The sequence below is a fragment of the Dermacentor silvarum genome, chromosome 8 (genome assembly GCF_013339745.2).
Source record: "Dermacentor silvarum isolate Dsil-2018 chromosome 8, BIME_Dsil_1.4, whole genome shotgun sequence".
NCBI classification, from domain to species: domain Eukaryota; kingdom Metazoa; phylum Arthropoda; class Arachnida; order Ixodida; family Ixodidae; genus Dermacentor; species Dermacentor silvarum.
The window spans coordinates 140,609,300-140,627,030 of record NC_051161.1 but is presented as its reverse complement, the minus strand read 5'-3'; the positions used below and the strand labels follow the sequence as shown (position 1 = coordinate 140,627,030).

Below are 17,731 nucleotides of genomic sequence, written 5' to 3'. Positions count from 1 at the left end.
GAAATACGGTTTCTATGCGCCTCATTGTTCTTTCACTTCATTAACGTGTTCTGGTTGCACTCTTAAGATATTTTTTTAAATGCAGATTGAAATGGAGCGCTGGGTCCAGTGCCACGGGGAAAACATGGATGAACTCGAGAATGGGGAGTTCGATGTTGTTTTGTTCACGTATCTCCTGTGCTCAGTTCAAGACGGGAGGAAAGTTCTCGAGGAAGCCAAACGAGTACTCGTCAAGGTATGTGTTTATTATATGCTACCACCATTCTGAGTAAAAAACATCGACTGAACAGAAGCTCCCCTTCGTGGATAACGCGCGAACCTTTCTCTGTTTACATACAAACACAGAGAAGAATTCTTTCTGCTGAGCTGTTGGGACATAATTGTTATTACTTCCTAAGTAATATTAGCCAACGTTATCAAAATGTGACACGATCGTTAAGTATTACTTTGCTAAAAATTGACGCTGCATCCATCATATTGAGGTGATTTGCGACTTTAGGGCAATTAGCAAGATGTCGTATGGTTAATGCGCAAATGCTGATACAATGCGTTATACGAACATTATTTTAAGGACGCAGAAATACATTGTTGTCGAGGAGCTTGACATAAAGGCAAATTATGCCTGACTATGTGTTACGCCCACAGTGGAAGCACAGATGTGTCTGAACGGCACCGTTTGCCTGCAGAGCGAGCTGACTGTAATTGGATTCGGGCTTCCTCCCTTTGCGCACAGGAGCACTCCAGATTTGGGAGGTCATGTTTATCTGCCGTCTGCTACAGTGGCGTGAGGCCCAGCGCTCAAGTATTTTGCTGCAAAGCGGCCTTATAACACGCGATGTTATTTTATCTGTGGCGCTACTAGCTCTTGCCTATTCTTTATTACTGCTCGCCATGCTGTTTTCGAAGAAAAATTGAATAGGCAACAAGAATCCACCTACCGAAATCCATCTTTGACCTTAATCTGCAGTTCGATCAACAAACAGCGCACAACGCCTTAATGGTTGGCGTGCATGCTAACCACGAACATCGCTGCACTCGGCAAGTCGCGGTTTCCCTCCCTACGAGCACAACTTAAAGAACTTTACACTTGCGTTTTTATTCTTCCAGTGCATGTATTTAGAACCATACATTTTAATGATTTGAGTATATACCTGGTGGCCAGGGTATGCTATCTGAATAATGAGCATTACAATAAGCTTCTTACTGGAAACAGCATAATTAGTAAAATGTTAATACCTAAAGAGGCGCAATTCGCAGAGAAAATTTGCCAGTGTGACTATGAATCGCTGGAAAACCACCTTTTAGTGCTTCGTACAGCGTGCGCCCGTGAAGCCATATCGCTAAACTTTGAAACTATGGCCTAATACTCCTAGAAATTATTTGTGGTTCCCCAATGACAAGTAGTCTCTACAGTGGACTTTGACGAGTTGTGAAGCACATTTAGGTCTGGGTAGAGCTAAGGTTAGATATTTACGAGGACATGCCTAAGCTTGCTTCCGACAGGTTCGCCAGACACAAGCATTTATGGGACAATTTTCTAGCGATTCTGTTACGCGCGCACGTGTTTGAGGAGCCCCTTGCGCCGCGCCAGCTGTTGTGCTTGGCGCCCAAATGATACGCGCCATCTGCCATGAGAGACGTTAAACCACGACCGAAAAAATCGTCTACACAGCAGCCTCATTCAGACACGTTCTCTGTTCTTCCACCGAGGTCACGGCCTTTTATAACAAAGGGATAAAAGTCAGAGCGCGGCACAGAAAAGGAACATATAATAATGACCATAAACAAACCAATACAAAATAAATCGCTAACATAAAGAATTGGGTGCATGTTTCTGTACTTATACCCTGAGGCCAAATGTAAATCATGTGATAATAGAGGCACCACCCGAGAGCACATACTCTAGGATTACGAAATAGTTCAGAGAAGAATTGCAGTCCCCCGGATGAACTAAGGGCGCGGTGAAGAGCCGCTCTGACTAGCTCTGATCTCCACAACCAACTTTGGGCCATCCAGCAAGCCCGGGAAGCTACCGAAAGACAGGGTGTGTGTGTCATCTCTCTGCTGCCCCCGGCGCGGCCAAACCCAGGCCATCAATTTGCAGGATATTCATTAAGCTTGTCTCACACACACACGCACACATAGAATGGAGCACGATGGCACTGCAAGATTTAATTAAATGGCAGTATGGTGAGAAATCAGGCAATGAAAGAAAAAATTGCAGCAGTACGCATATTACGATGACTCTCCACGGTAATGCTTTAGCATTGAATCAACATAGGGCCACAAAACGTATTGCCACAGTCGAAATGAGTTATGAACGAGGCGTCTACAGCAGCGGGACTCCTCATAGGCACTTCCCTGAAAACACTCGGCGCTATCTAACACCGCCGCAGCGTAGCCTGAGCATGGACGCCGAACTGCGAGGCGCGCCGGTGCGTGCGAACGCTGAGAATTGCTCCTTCACTTGCGGCACACTCTGTCGCACGTACACAGTGACCCAAGTAAGCGAGAAGTTTATTGAATGCAGCACATAACGAGTGCAATTGTGGTGCAGCCTGCAAGTGCGACGGGTTGCTATCCTTGGAGAACCCTTGTGCTGTGGGTTCGCTACCGCTCAGCATTGAATAAATTTATGAGATATTTTTCGTAATTGTCGAGCGGCTCATTCCCAGAGGCACATACCCAATCACCCAAGTTGTCATCAAAGGTTTATTCGAGACGAGCACAGCACTGGTTAGATACCTAAGTCGGCATTAAAGAGTTTCTTCGATTTGTGTTACCTACTCAGTCATGCGTTTGCAGTGACCCATGTGGGACTGAAAAAGAGACAGAGAGAGATAAAGAGAAACGGGGTGGGAAAGGCAGGGAGGTTAGCCCGAAGAGATTCTGGTATGCTACCCTGTACTGGGGGAAGGGGAAATGAAAGGCGGAAAGATTAGAGGAGAGAAAAAGCAGTCACGAAAAAATATAAGCAATAAAAAGAAAATAGAGGAGCTTGGAAGCATTTGTGAGAACTAGTCTGTCAGAAAAAATTCACAGCATATCCACGGGGTGAATGATGATAAGTGGGCGAAGCTCCGGAGGGAATCATCGGATTTCCCGCTTAAGGGGACGCTAGCACAAACGCGTTAGAAACGTGCAGTACTCTCTAGTAAGGGGGAGCGGCCACAGCGTCTTACGCAGCCATTTACACATGCCGGAACGTGCACCGCGTTTGCCGACGCCATCACATGACTGCCGAGAGAGTATACCCCCCGTATTCATAAACGCTCCTCGACTTGAACTTGACTTGCCACCGCTTTGGGCAGCGCGTTCGAAACGCGTTGAAGGTAAGGCGGAGAGGCCACAGCGTCTTACACCACCTTCTTACACGGGCCGTAACGCGCTAGCACAAACGCGGTAGAAACGCGCTATAAACGCGGCCTTTCGTTAATGTTGGGTATTTATTGCCATCGTGGTGCGTGTGTCCATGTCCGCTTCGTGGCGTAGTGGGCTAACGCCGCGCGCTCGGAAGCGAGGGGTCCCTGGTTCGATTCCGCGCTACGTACACAACTTCGGATTTTTTTTATCATTTTTCTCAGACTGGTTACACACTACTACTACGATGACGACGACGGGGACGAACGGGTGCCGCTATAAGGAGCTTCGCCCCTAAAAGTCCCCTCCACCGCAAAAAAACACCGCATATCCACGGGGTGAATGATGATGAGTGGGCGAAGCTCCGGAGGAAATCATCGGTAAACCGTGAATCTTCCGTGTAATTCGCCCAGTCTCGCCGCACTAAATCGAACGATTGACTTCCACCAATGGCACGCGCCATATGTGACGTCATTCCTATTTTATAACAGCGCCCTTCATTATAATTGCACCATCTCCCGCTGAAGGGGACGCTAGCACAAACGCGTTACAAACGTGCAGTACTCTCTAGTAAGGGGGAGAGGCCACAGCGTCTTACGCAGCCGTTTACACATGCCGGAACGTGCACCGCGTTTTCCGACGCCATCACATGACTGCTGAGAGAGTATAATCCCCGTATTCATAAACGCTGCTCGACTTGAACTTGACTTGCCACCGCCTTGGGCAGCGCGTTCGAAACCCGTTGAAGGCGGTGGCAAGTCAAGTTCAAGTCGAAACGCGTTGAAGGCGGTGGCAAGTCAAGTTCAAGTCGAGGAGCGTTTATGAATACGGGGGTAAGGCGGAGAGGCCACAGCGTCTTACACCAGCTTCTTACACGGGCCGTAACGCGCTAGCACAAACGAGTTAGAAACGCGCAGTCTTTCGTTAATGTTGGGTATTTATTGTCATCGTGGTGCGTGTGTCCATGTGCGCTTCGTGGCGTAGTGGTTAGCGCCGCGCGTTCGGAAGCGAGGGGTCCCTGGTTCGATTCCGCGCTACGGACACAACTTTCAGAATTTTTTTTTCGTATAAAAGTAGACGTGGCTACCTACTACGACGACTACTACTACTACTATACAGAGGAGGGACAGACCCACACCCTAAGGAGCTTCGCCCCTAAAACTGTAAGAGTGCCTTGACTGACTTGTTGTGTGACGACTGTATAGGCCGGCGTTCCAGGACTGTCGGCTCCGCAAGCGACCGTTCGTCAAGATGCACCAGCGCAGTCGCGAGTGACTGCCCATGTGCGCTGTATCGCGGACAATGACAAAGTACGTGCTCGATAGCTTCCACGTCGTCGCAGTGATCACACGGAGCACTATCATCCCATGCGATGCGGAAAGCAAACGACTTCGTAAATGCGACACCAAGCCACAATCAGTAAAGTGCCGTTGTTTCGGGTTGGCATTGCCCAGGTGGAGGTCGAAGTCGAAGACTGGGATCCAGTCGATGCAGACGTGTGTGCTGCAAACTAGGTGTGTTCCATCGTTTGCATGCACTCGAAGTTTCGCTGCTGCATCTGTTCTTGACAGTGGGATTGGTTCCTGCGCGTCGTCTTCATGAGTAGATCGAGCAGCTTCATCGGCGTATTCGTTGCCCATTACGCTGAAAGGTGATGTTGTGTCCTTGCTCGACGAGACGATGAAGGAGCTTTCGGATTTCGAGGACCAGTTGTTGGCAGGGTCCACGGCGTAAGGTGGAAATCAGGCAATGTAGAGCTGCCTTTGTGTCACTGAAAACACGCCAGTTGTTAGGTGGTCCCTCACGAATTATACGAAGTGGGCTATGAAGAGCAGCAAGCTCCGTGGCTGTCGATGTCGTCTGGTGTGATGTCTTGAACTTCAAGGTGGAGACTTTTGCAGGAAAAAACACTGATCCTGCAGAACCGTCCATGGTGGTTGTACCATCACTGTATAGATGGGTATGATCACTGTATTTCTTGTACAGCGAGATCCGCGAAAGTTGCTTGAGAGCTGGTGATGAGAGTTCGGCCTTCGTTCGAATCCCTGGCACTGTCAGTCGATCTTCTGGCTGAGCCACGCACCAAGGGGGAAACAAAACTCTCGCTGCAGCTGTGTAACCTGATGGAAGGTTTATACGATAAGGCAGTATCGTCTGACAAAAAGAAGCGCGTGGTCGATCTTCTGGCAGTGAGGCTAGATAGGGGCAAGGGGCGCGAGCAAGGTGCCTGACGTGTGCTCTGAGGACTTTCATAATAATGTGAATCTTGCCTGGGTAGTCATGCGTTATTGCAATGGTTTCTGTTGTTGATGTACATCGTGCAACCCTAGACATACCTTAAGTGCCTTTGCCTGAGCAATTTCGATTGTACGGAGGTTAGTTCTACAGATATTGGTCGGCACTGCCAAGCTGTACCTCAGGTACCCGAGAAACAGCGTCCTGTAGAGTTGCATCATTGCGTATACTGAAGTAACCCAGGATTTTCCTCTAAGAAACTTAGAGATGAGAGATGGCTGTCAGGCGCTTCTTTAGCTAGGTGACACGGGAACTCCGACAGAGGTCATGATCGATGATTACCCCTCAGAACCTGTACGTATAGATATTGCCCATCGATGGAAATGGCGTATGGTGTCATTTGTTTCCGGCTAAATGCGACCAATGCGCATTGTTCTGGGGAAATCTTGAGGCCTTGTTCACTAGGTATGTCGTTATCAACGTAGCAGATTTTTGGAGCCTTACGCGTACTTGAGGACGCGTCACGCCAGATGCCCAGACGCATAAGTCATCCGCATATATTGAAAACTTCATCTTGTTTGGTAGGCATTCCACGAGAGCAATGAGCACAAGGTTGAAGAGTGTTGGGCTCAACACACCACCCCGTGGTACTCTATGGTGTGTATAGTGTTGAGAAGTTGGGCCGTCTTCGGTATTCACAAGTAGAGACCGCATATGTAAACAACTGCGTGTCCAACGATAAAGCCTACAGCTGAGGCCAACCATTTCCAGACTGAAAGAGCTTCGTTGAATAGCGCCACGTATTTAAACATCGTCATATACTCAGTGATCCAAGTCAGGGGCGTAGCCAGAACCTTTCGGCGGGGGGGGGGGGGGGGGGGGGGAGGCAGGGCAAGCTTCTGATTTCCTCGACGTCACGTGATCGATAATAAATATCGGCAGTTTAAGCAGACTCTATACATGTATATCCAAGACATGGGACCCCCCCCCCCCCCTCGCGTGTGCGTGTTCTTGTGAAGAAATTACGACAAAAGTAAAGTAAGCTCAGTAAATACAGTAAGTACGACAGGTACAGTGGGTGTTTGGATCAACGGTCTCTCATCGCGCCACTGAATGGACCAGTCTTCGAAAACGCATCATTGAGACGACCCGTGTGATCGGAGAAGACATCATTAATTGTTAATTTCCGTTAAGCGTAGGTGGCGTCGTCCTCGTCGGGGCGAAGTGCGTTTCACAAGTCAAGGACGGCTATACGCGTGAAAATGCACGCGTGACCAGGGTATACCTACTCCCATAGCAATAGCTTGTTCGCTGCGTCTTTGCGCTAGAAAACTTAAATACGTGCCAAAACGCGTAAGGTTTTTTTTTTTTTTCGAAGCTTTCGTCGCCCTGCTCCCTCATACGAGAGGGTTGCATTTCCTGCGGCAAGTGCATGAGCCGCTGTGTCTTCCGCTGTGTGCGAGCGTGCAGCCGTCATTTGCCTTTACGTCAACAGATTCAGAATTGTACAGAATATTTCACCGCACAGCATAGATATGGCGTGTGTACGCATTTTAAGTACTGCGAGCAATTCATTTCTGCTTCACTTACGCCGGTGCAAACAGGAAGCGGCCTTGTACCTCACAGAATCTCGACTGATTGGTGTACTAGTGATGCAGGAATGAACTCTGGTCTGGTTCAGTGCATAGTGCACATAATCAATTTCTCAGGACGCGTGAACTCCGACGAGAACTGCCAGCGGCTGCAACTGTCAGCGCCTGCGAGTTTACTTACGCTGTACTGCCCACAGCAGTAATTCATGCTTGGCGGCTGTCTGTTTCGTGCATTCTGTTGCGAGTCGGTGGAATTTCACTGCTGTCATCAACTCCTTCGTGTGTACATTTCTGGTTTGGGATTCGACAACAAAACAGCAACTACTAGCCTTCCGTAATTGCTGGTTTGGGATTATACAACACAACAGTGATTACGAGCCTTCCATAGGGGCGCAATCGCAAACAAGAGACGTTTCTCGCGCAGACTAAGCCTACGTTCACACTTGGGAAGCGGCAAGCGGGCGGAAAGGCCAAAGCGGCCGGAAAATTTTTTCCGCACCTGTCCAAGTTGTTCACATTTGTTTTGCTACCGCCGCGGCCGCCGCTGCCGTTTTCGTGCAGATCCATCTAGTCTGCGTACGTTTGTCGGCGTGGTGGCGCTCATTATCGCATTATTTCGAGTGGTATATTCATTCATTGACCCACGTACCGTCATCAAAAGTGATCATTTTACGCAACTTCGCGTGTCATCTGCGACCTTCGGTAAATTCCTCGTTGGCGTTCCGTAATTCTCCTCACACGGGCGCGGTAGCGCTGAGTCACACGTTGGTGCCTAGGCGTGATAATATTTCTTTAATAGCTTGTATTTACAAGTTGTAATAACATTTCACCATTTCGTATTGTCGGCGCCTCCAGGACACCAAAGGGGCAACGGGAACACCACAGCTAAAACCCGGGCTAGACCTTGTGTTGGGGCTCGCCAAAGCCTGCGCGTCCTACGTGAGACCTACGCTCTCAATCTATCGTCGCGACGATAAAAGAACCCCGCTACTTGTGCAACATACCGTACACGTGCGAGGAGAATTATGGAGCGCCAACGAGGATTCTGCCTAACTATTGTATGCCTTGGAAGTGGAAGAAGAAATGGCTTTTATACTTCTACCTACTGATGATAAGTGGTTCTTGAGGAAAAGGGAAAGGTTGGCGCTATCTTCTGCAGCCCTTGAGGGAGCACGGCTCAGCGCCAACGGGGAGGGGTAAGTGGGAGCGAAAGAAGGGATAGAGTGGAGTCGCCATGGCTGGGCGAAGCAAAACCGGCAGGCATAGGCGGCACGTATCAGGCCGAGATGGAAGGCCTTGGTGTGCTGCAGAGTCTGCAGGGGTGTTGTGCCAGGCCGGTCAGGCCCGGGGTGGCCTTCCCGCTTGTAGAAATGTCCTTAGAGGCGTGCGGAGAGCCCTGACGAGTCAAGGAACTCCACGACGCCTCGAAGTGCAGAAAGGTGGTGTCGGCCGGGGAAGAGGAGATCTTCCTCCTTGCCAGAGGGGAGGCCCAGGCGGCGGAACTCCTGCAGGAGTGGGCCCCGCTGCTGGAGGTACGCCGGGCAGGCCAGCAGGAGATGTTCGATCGTCTCCGGCTCCCCGCAGGAGCTGCAGGCCGGGGACGTCGCTCGTCCCAGTCGGTAGCTGCGTGCTGCCGTCCAGCTGCAGCCGATGCGGAGCCGGAGAAGGAGCGAGGTCTCCCTGCGAGCCAGGCCTCGCTGGGGGAGTGGTCGTGGGGGGCATCCCAGTGCCACCCGTTTGTCTGGGTGGTGGGTCGCCAGGTGTCGCCGCAGCCTCAGTCCTGTGAAGTCGCCCTCCGTCACGGCCCGACTGAGGGGCACAGTGGTGTGGTGGGCGTCCTTCGCCAGGGTGTCGGCTGCCTCGTTGCCCGGGATCCCTACGTGGGCGGGGATCCAGTGCAGCGACACCGGGTGGCCTGCGTCCTGCAGCGCTGTCAGCCGGGTAGACAGCAGTGCGACTCCAAGGCTGGCGCTTTCTGGCCTCTGCAGGCCGAGGAGGGCTGCCTTGGAGTCGCAGAGGATGGCCGCTGGTATCCCAGGAAGCTCCTCGGAGAGTAGGTCGACGGCCAGGTGGAGGCCTGCCACCTCCGCTGCAGTCGAGCTGGCGTGTCTGGGCAGTCGACACTGCCTGCTCTTCTGCAGGGCTGGTGCCGTGCAGGCCGCCGTGGCAGAGCCGGTGTCCGGTACCACCGAACCGTCGACGTACACCAGGAGGTGGTCTCCGAGGGTCTCGTCCAGGAGGCAGGCGGCCGTCTGGCTACTTGTTTTCTAGAAATGGACAGAAAGTGAGAGAGGCATAAAGGAGAGATGCCTCGACCTGCACAATGAATAAACGGAAGACGCGGACACCTCGGAAACGACGGTGGTGGGTTCGCCTGGCTTTGCAAAAGCGCGAGAAGTTGGGTCACGCCAAGGCTTTGTTGCCGCACCTCCTGTCGCGCGACGTTGAATACTATCGCGAGTATTGCTGAAGGTACGTTTTAGTGCCACTCTTGTCGTAGAGCAAGGGCTGGTTCTTGATCGTATTGATCAGCATTACAGCCTACACTTCTGGTGCCATGTTCAATTTTACGACCGGTTGTTTACATGCTAGTGTAGCTACCAGTGAAGCAGAACGACTTTCCGCCGCGTTTCCGTTTCGCCATGGCGAAAAAATCGGCCCGAGAACGATTTGGCTCGCAGCCTGTTTTTGTAGCGTTAGCTACACTGGCCTAGCCAAGCCCGTTTCGCGCGGCACATCAAGATCCGTGCTGCGCATGCGCAAGGATCAGTGATGTCACACGGCTTGCGCACCGGAGCTACCGGAGCCGGCACCTCTCGCGCACTCCGCCGCCACCGCGCGCGACAACACCGCCGCCGGTCTGCGCATTCCAGTGGAGTGACGTCGTAGCCGTGGTAGACGCTCTGGCGCCGGCGCGCGCTCGCTGTGCAGTCGCCGTCTGACACTGCGCTGGAGCCGCTGCGCTGCTGACTGGCGTTTGCCAGTGTGGTATAGCCATGGAGAAGGAGAGCGCAAATGCTGCTCAACAGCGCAGAAGAACGGAGAAGCTTGACTCATCGGATCCCGAAGTAGTTGCCTGGCAATTAGCGGTTGAGCGTAGGAGACAACCAGGAAAGCTAAGAATAATCAGCTGAACCTTTGCTAACGCTACGTATATTCTGGCATAGCCGAGCTAAGCCACTGCAACTTTTTCTGCCTGTCTTACCGCCTAGGCGGGTGGATTTTCGCAAGATTTTGCCGCTGCCGACAGCTTCGAGACCAAGTGTGAACGTAGCCTAAGATCCTGCGCGAACGCGGCCTTGCCGTCACCTGAAGGGAAGCGGGGCAAATGTATACCCGAGATTTCGACCACCTGGGGTCTTTAACGTGCACCTAAATCGAAGTAAACGGGCCTCGAGTGTTTTCGCCATCATCGAAAATGCGGCTGCTGCATTTTTTGCTTCATTTGTTGCGCGTTTGTTGCTTTAGAATGCGGCCGCCACATTCTCGCCCAAAACTTCACAGAGTGTCAAAGCCTTGACAAACACCGTGACAGTTTTTTTCCACATGCAGACATGATTCGCTGTAAATTACGAACACAAACGGAAGCGCCCAGGAATGAAATTGGGATAGTAGCACCGGTTTCATAAATTGTGTCCCCCCCCATGGCTACGCCCCTGACCCAACTTGATCCGATGGTTTGTTTCGAACGGTGTTACCTCAGCACAGCAGGCCCTGTGCGCTAGCCATTCGACCACTGACTACCCAGTTCAAGTGCAAGTTCACTTATTTACCACATACATGGAGTACACATACACATACACATACGAGGGAAAAAAAGCTGCATTAAAAACAGCTTGACTAGCCCCACGTCCCCAGTTCACTATGGTAGCATGGCAGTAAAAGAAAAGTGCATTTCAACGTCGGTGTCAAATGAGAAAACACATGATATCCACAGAAAACATATTTACAAAAAGTGAAATTTAACTATGAACATATTTAACACAGCATGCTTAAAACAGAAGTGTTAGAGAGTGTGCGAACATTTTCATAAGAAATCTTGAATTTATTTAATGTCTTCGGCAAGCAATAACCTAATGTTTGAAAGCCATAGTTTGTGCGCGGCCGTGGCACATACCATTGTTCCGAGTGTCTGTTTAGGTGCGAAGAAGGATTTAGATGAAAGTTAGCCACCAGGTGGCATAGGTAGGCATAGATAGATAGATAGATAGATAGATAGATAGATAGATAGATAGATAGATAGATAGATAGATAGATAGATAGCCACCGCAAAGTGTGTGAGGTACCCAAAGAGTGCTAACGCTTTAAAATTCGGCAGAACCCATTACACGATGATGTGATGGTAATGCGTTTCGGATTGAGTCAATAGAGTGGCACAAGGTATTGACACCGTAGAAACCAGTTATATATGAGACGTGTACTCAGCGGGACTCCACTTTCGCGCTTTCTGCCACCGTGAAACCTGCCTGTAGACTCCGAAAACCGGGCTCTTCGTGCGTCTCTCTAGACGCACGAAGAGCCGAGAAGTCCGCGCGTTGCGTAAGAGACGACAAGTGTGGCGTGCCGGTGAGAATTGTTCGCTCGCTTGTCGCACACTCAGTCGCACGTACTCAGCGACCCAGGTTGGCGAGAGGCTTACTGATGAGCGGCACATACCCAGTTAATTCATGGCGCAGTCGCTGTAGCGAGTGGTTCATTGAAGACCAGCACAAAACGAGTAAGTCTCAAGGTCGGCATCAAAGTGTTTCGTTGAACAGCGGTGCCGACCTACTCCCGCCTCTGCAGTGACCCACGTCAGCGTGAAAGGTTTTCGATGAAGAGCGGAACATGCAATGCCTAATATTCAGCTGCCCAATTTGGTTTGACGGTTGGGCTCAAGCCTTGTTCCTCCAGCACCCAATTATACTGTTTCCATGTTACATTATTGCTCACTGAGTACACTGCGTACGTCTTGGCAATCTTTGGCCACAGCTGACCCTTGCGCCACAAAACAACATATACCATCATCATCATCATCATCACTCAACCATGGAGCCGCACATCGTAGTGTTTCATACCCAGCGACCCAGTGTTGAACCAGGATCATTTTGAATCCAGTTGCCTAAGCACAGTAGCCCGAAGTCATTTCACCGTGGACTGACTGCCCAGTGACCTAAGTTGGCGCGAAAGAGGTTAGACACGCACATAGACAAACACATCTTGCAAACTGGGGGAAGTTCCCAAGCAATTCTAATCGCAATAACACTTGGATAGAGCAAAAAACACTTGCCCTGCGCTCTTTGAATAGATACCCATCTTATCTATGCTGCGATGTTATTTCGCGATCTCTTTGTCTTCCTTTGTAGCGGCGACGATTCATTTGGTCGTCCACTTCCTCTCAATCATATTTGAACCTCAAATTGTTTTGTGCATTGTGGTATAGAGTATATTGTATATCCTGTGGTCATTACTGCAGTTGTAGTTTGCTCTTCATCTATACTCTCTCACTTAAGGCTCTGTTATACTCCAACGTTCTCGGCGCGCGGGCGGGCGGCGGTTGCGGTCGGATACGTCACGTCGGCGACACCGCGCCAGGCGCAAGTCCGGCTCTCTACAGTGCAATCACTTCCGACGCGGCGCAGCGGCCGCAGCTGGAGAAGCGCATGCGCAGTTAATGCGCAGAACGTCGCGCCATCTGTCGTGAACCCGAGAAACAATTCCATTCGCCACTCGGACCTGTGCCTGTGGAGTGTCTCCCTCGTTTCGTGCGGATACAGTGCCTAGAATGTATATTCTAGGCACTATACATTCTAGGCACTGTAGTAACTGTAGTGCGGATTTCGCGCGCGTTTTCGTGAAGCGGCCATTCTGTACTGGCGGTGAGTAGCTACAGCGACGAGAGGGGGCGATCGGTGCTGACGTGTTCGGCGCGAAATGCAGGCGGATCTATTCGGAGCCGGACGACGTCCAAGCGCGTCAGGAGCCGCCAGTCACGTCGGCGGTCGGGAGCCGTCGGACTGTAGAGGGTGGCGCTTCAGCCGACGTAACGTCGCCGAGCCGCGCGCGCGCGCGCACGCTATGTCGGAGTATATCTGCCCCTTTACACGGCCGGTCCATAATTTGTGCCAGACGAAAGCCCTACGTTTCTACACTTCTTGCTACACCCTTTGTTCAGCCTCTATTGCCGTATTTGATATCGTTAAGGCGTCCCTTTGAGTGACCTATGCCACAAATTGTGTAGCACTTCCTAAAGAATATACAAAATTATCGGAATCAGTCTGTGAACCTTCGCCTGTAAGATGTCACTGCTTTTGTGGTTTGTGATTTCTCGCTGAGTTCAGTTTTTCTTCCGTCGGGGTTAATAGTCCTTTGACTGTGCAAGTACAAATTAAAATAGCTCTTGGCAAATATTTAGTGTTCGTAACCAGCCATTACCGACTCCAAATTGTAATAAATAGCCATATTCGAAGAAGAAAACTGTCGTTGACCTTTGGCGGCATGATATAGGTTTAAAGGAATGCGCGGTATTTTGCCAAGTATGTATATATTTGTCACAGTATTTGTCTTTACTGTCGCCCCTTATAACCTCTTTACATGTCACTATTTCCAGGTCCTTGCTGTACAAAAAGATCCTAACACTGTAACTCAGGCTCCTACGCTTTTGTTTGCAGCCTTGTGTTTTAGTTTTGGTTTGGGCTACAATGCACGTTCTGTGATAGCCATTTCCATTGTCATTGCTCACAGTAAGCGTATTTGTCGTAGCATTTAAATTGCGCTCAACAAAATGAATAATTTTTCGCACTGGTCTCTTTTACCTCGCAGGGAGGACACTTGATTTTCTTGGAGCATGTCGCTTATCCAAAAGGGACGTGGCCAAGGCTCTTTCAAAGCCTTATAACTCCACTGTGGAAGATCACATGTGGGAACTGTCATCTTCAAAGGGACTCCGCTAGGCTAATAGAAACTGCAGGATTTTCCCAAGTCACCACCCATTACGTTTATGCTGACATGTGCAGTATCTTGAATTATCAGGTTTATGGTGTCGCTATTCTATGAAGACATCGGGACAGTCATAATTTATGTCCTGTACATGTCAAGACGAGGCTGCGCATGAAGTCTCTGGGGTACACAGAGAAATCAATTGTAGTTTCTGCACCTGGATCAAATAATCCACTTAGTTGTTGTTGTTTTTTGTGTGTGTATGAGCTCGTTTGTTAACATTGCATTTATTGTCTTGTATTTATCGGAGTATGTGCAAAATATTTCGCTTATGTAGGCTTCTGTGTCTTTTAAAATATTTTTTCTTCACTTATGTTCACTTATTCATGTACTGCCTTATTAATGTACTGGACTAATTCCCGAAATGCTGCTATTGAGCTGTTTTTTTTTTGTGCTCTATGTAATATTGGAATATTCATGTATTGTACTAATTTTTGAAGTGCTACTTTTGAACCACCCTGTAACAGCCAACAGATCAACAGTATGAGTAAATAAAAAAAGTTGCTTGAGATGAAAAGGGACGCAATTTTATTGCATGTGCTCTACGGACAATTCCATGTGTTGTTTTATTTATTGTTTCAAACGCATCCAGCAATAGGCCTCTAAATTCATATGATTCGGTGAAGTGATAATAAAGTGCTTGCTTCACAACAAAATTCCTGGCACAAAATTTTGTTTATTAGCTTTTTTCACCTGCAGATTAAGGTAATAAAGTGATAAAAACCTTCATTTTTGGGACAACGTTTCTTTGTAGCATAAAAAGCTCTACGACGACGAATAGAAATACTTGCACATCTTTATTCATATTGACTGAAATGCGCAGTGACTACACATTGCAAGCTTTTACAGATGACCAGGCTGAAGTACAGAAATAAGTACGTGAATTGCATCCAGCATTATTGCACAAATTACTTTTCATAACAATGTCTAATTTTCGTGTATGCCCTTACAAGTACTTTGCCCATGGAATTTTTATGTTTACTCTTGACGCGACAGTACATTCATACAAAGCGTCGGCATATGAGTATTCAAAGAACCTGGTAAACGACGACATTGTTTCCGGGTAATGGCTGAAGTATCAAACTATGCATACTGAAACAATGATACCATGTTTTCAAAGTGTTGTATTTCATTATATGTTGTCTTGGCATTCAATGCTAAATTCTAGTTACCGAACGAGCCAATCCTGAAAAAGTAAGGTATCGCTTTGAAACCGTGGTTCAACATACTAACGTTTTTTTTTCTCGGTAGTTACAAGTGACCGTAATTTTTGTATCAATAATACCTACCATATAATGCAAAGACGAAACCAGTTATATACAGCTTTTTAAAAAAAACGCTGAACATAAATTTGCTAGGGCATAAATAAGCATAAATGGTGTTTTAATTTTCGAAGCCACAACAACAAAGGCTTACGCTTGATTGTGGAAACGTTCAATACAGATGCTTCGTGCTCACCACTGATTTTGTGCGCATCAGCTCGTTTTATTGAGGCGGAAACCTTATTTGTCTCATGGTAAGGTCTCGTTTAAATGCCATTTTAAAACCACGTCGTCGACCCGAAATGGTCCTCTTAGGATGAGAGGCAATCATGCGCAAAAACCGCGCTAAATGATGGAAGAATGATTATGCAAGTGATAATGGGTATTTAGAGAGCGGAATGAGGTGAATTAAGAGTGAATTGATAGGAACTAAGTTGGCTTAGTTGGGTGATAGGAATAAAACGAATGGCTATGTTGAGACAGAGTGAGATAAGGTAATGAAGAGTAAATATGACAGTGAACTGAGAGTGAATGAAGGTGAATCAAGTGTAAGCTGAATCAAGAGTGATGAAAATGAGAAATTCGAAGTAATAGAGCAAATCGGTTATGATGGATGTAGCACGCTCGTTCTGTCGTCTCGGTCACTTTCTGTATCACCCGCTCGGCTTCCACGCGATCTAGTTTCCTCTTAGCCTTGTCTTTAAGTGCGAGTGGAATTCGCCTTGCCGGTCTAACAACTCCTTGGGAACCAGGTTTAAGGTTCATATTGTCGACGATACCTTTCAAGCTGCCAAGTCCGTCGAAAATATCTGCATAATGTTTCGCGGCTTAATAGAGCTCTTGCTGTTCCACTGAAGCTAGTCTGAGTAGCAAACCAAGTTGCTCGGTAACTGATCCGCTTAATGTTAGTGGAACGTCCTCTTCGAAAACAAAAAAGTCTGTTTCAAATGAAGCTTGAGGTCCGCCAACGCGAGGGCGGACACGCCCTGTATCTGCCTTTTGATGACCAAAAAAAGGTATTTAGGATGACGTCACAGCGCTCGTCTTCTTTGTTTGTTATGTGTTGCAGCTTGCTTCGTGCCATCACCGAACAATTCGCGCCTGTGTCCAGCTTACAAAGGACGGGAGTTCCATCTATCTTTACAGTTGATGACCAGCGCTCGTCTTTCTTGTCGCTCCTGGATAACGCTTCAATCCAAAAGCTTTCCTCTTGGGCGTCTACCGCTGCGACGTGCTGTTTGGCTTTGCGGGGCTTTTCGCTTTTGGTTCGGCAAGCTATAGCGAAGTTATTTCGCTTGCCCCACTTATTACAGGTGCGTCCCTTAGCTGGTCAATTGCTATAGCCTCATTATTTCTGCCACACTTTGCACAGCGTCGAAGTTCGGCAACTGCGCAAATTTCCTCAAGGCTTTTGTTGCCTGCTTATATTTGCTCCCACTTTTCTTTCCTTTGTTCACGAGCGCGGCAGATGTCTACCGTGTTTTCAAAAGAAGGGTTCGCCCAAATTTACTTTTCTTGCAGCTTTTCATCCTTTATGCCAAGAATAATTCTGCTCCTCAGCATGCGCTCTTCCATTTCAGCGAACTCGCAACTCTTCGCCAATATTCGTAGCTCAGTTAGCCATTCGTTAAAGCTTTCTCCTTGCTTCTGGTCATGCGAGCCGAAACGGAATTCATGATAAGCTACGTTCAACGATGATGGTTTGTAAAAGGACTCGAATTTCTGTTTAAGGACTTCTATGTCTGACTTATCCTCCCCTTCATTGAAGACAAAAGTGTTGTAAGTCCTGCGCGCGTCCTTTCCTATGACCATAAGAAAAGTAGCAGCTTGTACCTCTTCTGGCTGTTGACAGAGGTAGGTAGCCGTGGCGTAGAGGTCGAATTCTTGCCTCCATGTTCACCAGCTCTGCCAAACGTCGCCTCTGGTGTCCAAGCACCTTGGGTGTGGCAGTAGCGTGGTGACCGGGGCACTTTTCTGGCGGGAAGGCGCTGGTTACGTGTCTGGCATGCCCGCAGTCCTTTGAAGCTGGAAACGGTCCAGGATGGCCGGCTATCCGCTTGCCTCACTGCTGCCGGTCATGACTACTGCTGCCAGCATGTAGCACGCTCGAGACGGGTGCGGGTGTTGGAAAGGACGCTTTATTCAAGAAAGCCGTAGATAACATAACCCCGAGCATGGGGACGTATATTGCTGCACTTGAGCGTATGCTTGGCTTTGCACAACGTTATGACTGAGCCGACAGAATGGGTGAGCTACATAGTCGTGGTGACGAAAAATGATTAAGTGCGCATTTGTCTCGACCCG

General features: G+C 48.9%; 1 protein-coding gene across 2 annotated transcripts in view; it reads left to right on the top strand.

Moving 5' to 3' along the window:
- LOC119461730 (putative methyltransferase-like protein 7A) overlaps positions 1-15,087 on the top strand; it is a 167,860-nt gene extending 152,773 nt beyond the window's left edge. For both annotated transcript variants that reach the window (XM_049672062.1, XM_037723100.2), the window contains exons 3-4: positions 86-235; positions 13,989-15,087. In XM_049672062.1, the coding sequence (XP_049528019.1) occupies positions 86-235; positions 13,989-14,222 (384 nt within the window). In that variant the 3' untranslated portion in view covers positions 14,223-15,087. The remainder of the gene's footprint in view (positions 1-85; positions 236-13,988) is intronic.
- Positions 15,088-17,731: the final 2,644 nt, after the last annotated feature.